Here is an 8,911-nt window from a genome sequence, read left to right as displayed (position 1 = left end):
GACCTTTTTGGAAAATCAGAATTTTTTGGTCTTACTGAGATTTACTGTCAGGGCCCAGGTCTGTCAGGGCCCAGGTCTGTCAGAATCTGTGCAGAAGATCTTGGTGCTGCTATGGGACCTCCTTGGTTGGGGACAGAAGCACCAGATCATCAGCAAACAGTAGACATTTGACTTCAGATTCTAGTAGGGTGAGGCCGGGTGCTGCAGACTGTTCTAGTGCCCTCACCAGGGCCTCATCCAACTGAAAGAATAGCCTGCCCACTATTTGCAGTTATACACACATTAAACATTAGTACAGACAATAGGAACACACACACACACACACACACAGCAAGCAAGCATGCAGGCACATACACCCATCGCTCACTATAATATCAGAAACAGTACATTTGCCTTTTCACAAAGCAAAGTAGTGAAAAAGACACAGTTTCATTCAGACCAGGACTGTCTTCATAATTGACTTTAGTAGACTACTGTAGACTGTAGCTGGGCCTCCAGTAGACTACTGTAGACTATAGCTGGTCCTCCAGTAGACTACTGTAGACTGTAGCTGGGCCTCCAGTAGACTACTGTAGACTATAGCTGGTCCTCCAGTAGACTACTGTAGACTGTAGCTGGGCCTCCAGTAGACTACTGTAGACTATAGCTGGGCCTCCAGTAGACTACTGTAGACTATAGCTGGGCCTCCAGTAGACTACTGTAGACTATAGCTGGGCCTCCAGTAGACTATAGCTGGGCCTCCAGTAGACTACTGCAGACTATAGCTGGGCCTCCAGTAGACTACTGTAGACTATAGCTGGTCCTCCAGTAGACTACTGTAGACTGTAGCTGGGCCTCCAGTAGACTACTGTAGGCTATAGCTGGGCCTCCAGTAGACTACTGCAGGCTATAGCTGGGCCTCCAGTAGACTACTGTAGACTGTAGCTGGGCCTCCAGTAGACTATAGCTGGGCCTCCAGTAGACTACTAAAGACTGTAGCTGGGTCTCCAGTAGACTACTGTAGACTATAGCTGGGCCTCCAGTAGACTACTGTAGACTATAGCTGGGCCTCCAGTAGACTACTGTAGACTATAGCTGGGCCTCCAGTAGACTACTGTAGACTATAGCTGGGCCTCCAGTAGACTACTGTAGACTATAGCTGGGCCTCCAGTAGACTACTGTAGACTATAGCTGGGCCTCCAGTAGACTACTGTAGACTATAGCTGGGCCTCCAGTAGACTACTGTAGACTATAGCTGGGCCTCCAGTAGACTACTGTAGACTATAGCTGGGCCTCCAGCAGACTACTGTAGACTATAGCTGGGCCTCCAGTAGACTATAGCTGGGCCTCCAGTAGACTATAGCTGGGCCTCCAGTAGACTACAGCTGGGCCTCCAGTAGACTATAGCTGGGCCTCCAGTAGACTATAGCTGGGCCTCCAGTAGACTACAGCTGGGCCTCCAGTAGACTATAGCTGGGCCTCCAGTAGACTACAGCTGGGCCTCCAGTAGACTATAGCTGGGCCTCCAGTAGACTACAGCTGGGCCTCCAGTAGACTATAGCTGGGCCTCCAGTAGACTACAACTGGGCCTCCAGTAGACTATAGCTGGGCCTCCAGTAGACTATAGCTGGGCCTCCAGTAGACTATAGCTGGGCCTGAGAGATTTGGTGTAACAGGCAGGTACTGATGAAGCTACAAATGATCAGACAGGTTAAAGCAAATACCACTTCCACTAATAAGGCATTGAGTGAGACAGCGAGCGAGACAGCGAGCGAGACAGCGAGCGTGACAGCGAGCGAGACAGTGAAACACGAACGCACCACTCTGTCATATGTCGTGCCCTCAAGGACAATCAATTATTGAGTGAACTAACCAGCTCCGAGCCCTGTGTGTGTGTGGTGTGTGTGTGTGTGTGTGTGTGTGTGTGTGTGCGCACATCCCGCTCCTCTGAGCAGCAACATTGGGTCTATTTTCAGACAGACAGCACACATGTAGGGTTTCCATGCCAACCGGTTCCCAAAAGGACTGGGAAAGGAGAGATGGAGAGATGGAAAGTGTTTGAGTGTTCAGTTCTCCCCTCATCTTCCCCCTCTTTGTGTATTTAATGAAAGATAAGTGTGTGTGCGTGTGTCCGTCCAGAGTAATGAAACACGTATAATTAATTCAGGTGAATCCATCTCAGGTGTCCTGTTTCCTCAGCTGCCATCTTGGATTGTGGCAATGACTAAGCAATCGGCTTCAAATCAAATCCCATTTTATTTGTCACATGCGCCAAATACAACAGGTGTAGACCTTACAGTGAAATGCTTACTTACAAGCATTTACAACAATGCAGTTTCAAGAAAATACCCCCCAAAAAAGTAAGAGATAAGAATAACAAATAATTAAAGAACAGCAGTCAAATAACAATAGCGGGGCTTTATAAAGGTGGTAATATACACATGTTACGACCCTTACAGGACGTTTCAACTTCTCCCTCTCTCTCAATGCCAGGCCACACCCCGCTCCGTCAGGCCACGCCCCGCTCCGTCAGGCCACGCCCCGCTCCGTCAGGCCACGCCCCGCTCCGTCAGGCCACACCCCGCTCCGTCAGGCCACGCCCCGCTCCGTCAGGCCACGCCCCGCTCCGTCAGGCCACACCCCGCTCCGTCAGGCCACACCCCGCTCCGTCAGGCCACGCCCCGCTCCGTCAGGCCACGCCCCGCTCCGTCAGGCCCCGCCCCACTGCAGTGCTCCGTCAGGCCACGCCCCGCCCCACTGCGGTGCTCCGTCAGGCCCCGCCCCACTGCGGTGCTCCGTTAGGCCCCGCCCCACTGCGGTGCTCCGTTAGGCCCCGCCCCACTGCGGTGCTCCGTCAGGCCCCACCCCACGGCGGTGCTCCCACGGTTGGAACATCTGTTGTTGTTGATTCATATCTATTTTCGTTCCACCTGTCCCCCTGTTACTGTCACGCAGTGACCCGTTGCTGTGGATGGGTTTGTCTATTTTAAACACATTTCATTCCCAACCTTCCTTTCAGATCCTCACCACTGAGAGGTCCTGGGGAATTGGCCTGGTGTATCCCAGCAACCAACCAACCCCCTTATAAATGTAGCCTCAGTCCCGATGGCATGAAATCTTCTCATCCCAAAACATACAAACAAGCTGTTATTCAAAAGGCATCTCTTGGAGGGTTTTTGTTTTGCTTTATTTCACTCAGTCACAGACTAGAGCCAACTGTAGTCACAGACTAGAGCCAACTGTAGTCACAGACTAGAGCCAATACTGACTAGAGCCAACTGTAGTCACAGACTAGAGCCAACTGTAGTCACAGACTAGAGCCAACTGTAGTCACAGACTAGAGCCAATTGTAGTCACAGACTAGAGCCAAGACAGACTAGAGCCAATACTGACTAGAGCCAACTGTAGTCACAGACTAGAGCCAATACAGACTAGAGCCAATACTGACTAGAGCCAATACTGACTAGAGCCAATACTGACTAGAGCCAACTGTAGTCACAGACTAGAGCCAATACTGACTAGAGCCAACTGTAGTCACAGACTAGAGCCAATACAGACTAGAGCCAATACAGACTAGAGCCAATACAGACTAGAGCCAATACTGACTAGAGCCAATACTGACTAGAGCCAATACTGACTAGAGCCAACTGTAGTCACAGACTAGAGCCAACTGTAGTCACAGACTAGAGCCATTATAGACTAGAGCCAACTGTGGTCACAGACTAGAGTGTTATGTGTTACAGTTCAGCCATTGAGGGGTCAGGGTCAGGTGTTATAGTTCAGCCATTGAGGGGTCAGGGTTAGGGGTTATAGTTCAGCCATTGAGGGGTCAGGGTTAGGTGTTATAGTTCAGCCATTGAGGGGTCAGGGTTAGGGGTTATAGTTCAGCCATTGAGGGGTCAGGGTTAGGGGTTATAGTTCAGCCATTGAGGGGTCAGGGTTAGGTCTAGAGTTCAGCCATTGAGGGGTCAGGGTTAGGGGTTACAGTTCAGCCATTGAGGGGTCAGGGTCAGGGGTTATAGTTCAGCCATTGAGGGGTCAGGGTTAGGGGTTACAGTTCAGCCATTGAGGGGTCAGGGTCAGGGGTTATAGTTCAGCCATTGAGGGGTCAGGGTTAGGGGTTACAGTTCAGCCATTGAGGGGTCAGGGTCAGGGGTTATAGTTCAGCCATTGAGGGGTCAGGGTCAGGTCTAGAGTTCAGCCATTGAGGGGTCAGGTCTAGAGTTCAGCTGTTGTTGGTCTATCATTCCATTTGAGTGTATTCATTCATGGACGAGAAAACACACGGAACGTTGCAGATGGAAATATAGAGAAGGACAGAGAACAGGAATGAATGGTGTCTGTAAACTAACAGAGAAACAATCATGATACATTTCTAGCTGATCCGTAAACGTTCTGTAACGTCACGTCCTTTTGAACAGACTCCTGGCTTGGTGACTGCCTTGGAGGGGAGGAAGCGATGGAGGGAAAGGGAGGGGGGGCTGTCAATTGGTCCATAATGGGGACGGATCTGTAACCTGTGTGCTTCTAAGCAATTCTATCGTGCATCTTGTATTAGAATTTTTATTAGGATCCCCAGCTACTGTTAAAAGCAGCAGGGGACCACGAACGACTTCATGCAGCGCCGACCGCATGCCTCACTCAAGAGATGAGATATAGGCCTTTATTAAACTATAGGTCTATAGCTGGACAAATGACAGGCTGTGTGTGTAGGCTAGTGGTGGTAGCCTAGGCCTATGGGCTTGGGAGCCAGGCACAGATAGACAATGTAGCCTAATGATATTGTGCCTGAAAAAAACCTCTATCACAATTCTCCCTTTTGAGATTAAGCCCAGACAAAACCCATACAATTATTAAAGAATACCAGCCATTGTATTCACTGTAGCTGTTTTGATCAGCTATCATCACCGAAAAATAGCCTACCATGATAAAAGCACCGACAGACAAAGATTCGTTAACCGAAATCTACCTGAGTGGCTTTGTGGAACTGCTTTTTCAGCCCCGCGACAGACATCGCTCCGGTTCGACCAGACGACCTCGCGCGTTTACCGGTAATCCACAATTCTTCGGCCTCCGGGTTTCAAAACAATGACTATAATTAGCTTTTCTTTATTTCATTGTTTTTTGCTTGCTATCAATTGATTGCTTGCTATCAAGTGTTCGTCGTTCCGTAGACTAACCTAGCCTACCATGGTCTCCGCTCTATAAAGTGACCGAGGTAAAATTCGTTTTGTACTGGATATTCGGGTTTCTCTCGTCAACAGCTATTGAACCAAGCATGCCATGACTATGAAGATGGTATATTCTGAATCAAGGATAGATGCAGAAAAATCCACACCTTTTTTAAAAAAAACAATAAAATAATACGATTTCAGATTTCAAACTTCAATGGCATGTCATGACAATGATAATGATTTATTCTGAGTCAGGGGCAAAAATCCACTGCTTTTTGTTGTTGTTGAAATTTTATTTTTTTATTTTTTGCTTTCAATCTTCAATAGCTATTAGACAAAGTGTGCCATGACGATATATATGGCACACTTTGTCTAATAATATATAAGTAGTCATGACATGAATTGTCCAATAGCTATTAACCTAATATCCACCAAATATCCAGTGTAAAACCAATTTTACCTCGGAAATACGCCGATTGAGTTCATTCCAAGTGGCATTCTACAGTACTGGCAGCGCGCATGTGCATGAGAGGAGGTTGCTGTCCGTGAGCTAGGTGATCACCAAATGTTTTTCTAGATTCGTCTACTAGCCTATGATAAGAGGGAGATCGAGATGTGCACATTTATTAGCTAACCATTTTGATAAGAATATGCGTTTCGGAAAGAGAGACCGACAGAGAGACAGAGAGCGAGATAGACAGGGAGAGGGAGAGAAATACAGAGACAGAGAAAGAGGGAGGGAGGGAAAGAGAGAGACAGAGACAGAGAGACGCAGAGACAGAGACATAGAGCAAGAGAGACAGAGACAGGAAAACAGAGAGAGAAAGGGAGAGAGAGAGACAGAAAGACAGACCCGAGACAGGGAGAGAGAGAGAGAGAGAGAGACAGAGAGAGAGACAGAGAGGCAGACAGACAGAGACAGGGAGAGAGAAAGAGACACAGAGAGAGAGACAGAGAGAGAGACAGAGACAGGGAGAGAGAAAGAGACACAGAGAGAGAGACAGAGAGAGAGACAGAGAGGCAGACAGACAGAGACAGGGAGAGAGAAAGAGACAGAGAGGCAGACAGACAGAGACAGGGAGAGAGAGAGAGACAGAGACGCAGAGACAGGGAGAGAGAAAGACAGAGAGGCAGACAGACAGAGACAGGGAGAGAGAAAGAGACAGAGAGAGAGACAGAGAGACAGAGACAGGGAGAGAGACAGAGACAGGGAGAGAGAGAGAGACAGAGAGAGAGACAAAGAGAGAGACAGAGAGACAGAGACAGAGAGAGAGACAGAGACAGGGAGAGAGACAGGGAGAGAGAGAGAGACAGAGAGAGAGACAAAGAGAGAGACAGAGACATCAGTAAGTGCTTCAGCACCATGGACAGCGTTCCACTTCGTTCAACCGAGTATGTAGTCTGGCAGTAATGTAGTTTACTGATCTTCAACTCACGGTTTTCTAATAAATATGGAGGAATGAGGACGAATTAATGAATGAATGAAGAGAACTTGATACACTATATATCCAAAAGTATGTGGACACCCCTTCATATTAGTGGATTCGGCTATTACAGCCACACCCGTTGCTGACAGGCGTATAAAATTGAGCACACAGCCATGCAATCTCCATAGACAAACATTGGCAGTAGAATGGCCTTACTAAAGAGCTCAGTGACCTTCAACGTGGCACCGTCATAGGATGCCACCTTTCGAAGAAGTCAGTTTGTCAAATTTCTACCTTGCCTGAGCTGCCCCAGTCAATTGTAAGTGCTGTTATTGTGAAGTGTAAATGTCTAGGAGCAACAATGACTTAGCCCCGAAGTGGTAGGCCACACAAGCTCACAGAACGGGACCGCCGAGTGCTGAAGCGTGTAAGTAAAAATAGTCTGTCCTCAGTTGCAACACTCACTACTGAGTTCCAAACTGCCTCTGGAAGCAACGTCAGCACAATAGCTTTTCTTCGGGAGCTTCATGCAATGGGTTTCCATGGCTGAGCAGCCGCACACAAGCCTAAGATCACCATGCTCAATGTCAAGTGTTGGCTGGAGTGGTGTAAAGCTCACCGCTATTGGACTCTGGAGCAGTGGAAATGCGTTCTCTGGAGTGATGAATCACGCTTCAACATCTGGCAGTGCGACAGACAAATCTGGGCTTGGCGGATGCCAGGAGAACGCTACCTGCCCGAATGCATAGTGCCAACTGTAAAGTTTGGTGGAGGAGGAATAAAGGTCTGGGGCTGTTTTCCATGGTTCAGGCTAACCTCTCTGGGGTATGTGGGACGCGGGACACACTGCCAACAGCCAGTGAAATAGCAGGGCACCAAGTTCAAAACAACAAAAATCTCATAATTCAAATTTCTCAAGCATACTACTATTTTACACCATTTTAAAGATACACTTCTCGTTAATCTAACCACAGTGTCCGATTTCAAAAAGGCTTTACTGCGAAAGCCTAGCATTAGATTATGTTAGGACAGTGCCTAAACAAGAAAAACCACACAGCCATTTTCCAAGCAAGGAGAGGCGTCACAAAAACCAGAAATACAGCTAAAATTAAGCACTAACCATTGATGATCTTCATCAGATGGCACTCATAGGACTTCATGTTACACATGTATGTTTTGCTCGATAAAGGTCATATTTATATCCAAAAACCCCATTTTACATTGGCGTGTAATGTTCAGCAATGTTTTGCCTCCAAAACATGCAACCGCTGTGTCAGATTTCAAAAAAGTTTAACGGCGAAAGCACACTTTGCAATAATCTGAGTACAGCGTTCAGACAACAACAACAAGCAATACAGATACCCGCCATTTTGGAGTCAGAAATAGCATTATAAATATTCACTTACCTTTGATGATCTTCAGCAGAATGCACTCCCAGGCATCCCAGGTCCACAATAAATGTTTGTTTTGTTCGATAAATTCCATCATTTATGTCCAAATACCTCGTTTTTGTTCGCGTGTTCAGTCCACTACTCCAAATGCAAAGCGCGCGCAAAATGTCACGACGAAAAGTCAAAAAAAGTTATATTTACGTTCGTAGAAACATGTCAAATGATGTATAGCATCAATCTTTAGGATGTTTTTAACATAAATCCAAATCTACTAATAATATGCATATCCTACCTTCTGAGCCTGAGTAGCAGGCAGTTTACTACGGGCAAGCCTTTCATCCGGACGTCAAAATAATGTCCCCTACCCTAGAGAAGCTAAACCCCTTAGTTCCTGAATAACTATGTTGTTGATTAGTTAATAAAACTACATTTTTGATTAGTTGATAAACTGCATAAATACGTTGTTGATTTGTTGATAAAACTACGTTGTTGATTCGTTGATAAAACTGTATAACTATGTTGTTGATTAGTTGACAAAACGGTATAATATTGATTACACAGGAGATTGGTGGCACCTTAATTGAGGAGGACAGGCTCGTGGTAATGGCTGGAGCGGAACAGGTGGAATGGTATCAAATACATCAAACACTTAGTTGGATGCCGTTCCATTTGCTCCGTTCCAGCCATTATTATGAGCCTTCCTCCCCCTCAGCTGCCTCCACTAATTGATTAGTGTTCAAACGAATGGCAGTTATGTAGACTGTCAGTTATGTAGTCTGGCAGTTATGTAGAGTTATGTAGACTGGCAGTTATGTAGAGTTATGTAGACTGGCAGTTATATAGACTGTCAGTTATGTAGACTGTCAGTTATGTAGACTGGCAGTTATGTAGCCTGGCAGTTATGTAGTCTTGCAGTTATGTAGACTGGCAGTTATATAGA

The 8,911-nt window shown here is 46.7% G+C and overlaps 1 protein-coding gene across 1 annotated transcript in view; it reads right to left on the bottom strand.

The window, feature by feature from the left end:
• LOC115194719 (endophilin-A1) overlaps window positions 1-5,182 on the bottom strand; it is a 15,371-nt gene extending 10,189 nt beyond the window's left edge. The window contains exon 1 of the mRNA XM_029754620.1: window positions 4,949-5,182. Within this exon, the coding sequence (XP_029610480.1) occupies window positions 4,949-4,993 (45 nt within the window). The 5' untranslated portion in view covers window positions 4,994-5,182. The remainder of the gene's footprint in view (window positions 1-4,948) is intronic.
• Window positions 5,183-8,911: the final 3,729 nt, after the last annotated feature.

This window comes from Salmo trutta, chromosome 5, assembly GCF_901001165.1.
Source record: "Salmo trutta chromosome 5, fSalTru1.1, whole genome shotgun sequence".
Classification (NCBI taxonomy): domain Eukaryota; kingdom Metazoa; phylum Chordata; class Actinopteri; order Salmoniformes; family Salmonidae; genus Salmo; species Salmo trutta.
The sequence above is the reverse complement of the archived record's forward strand: the minus strand, read 5'-3'. Positions and strand labels throughout refer to the sequence as shown.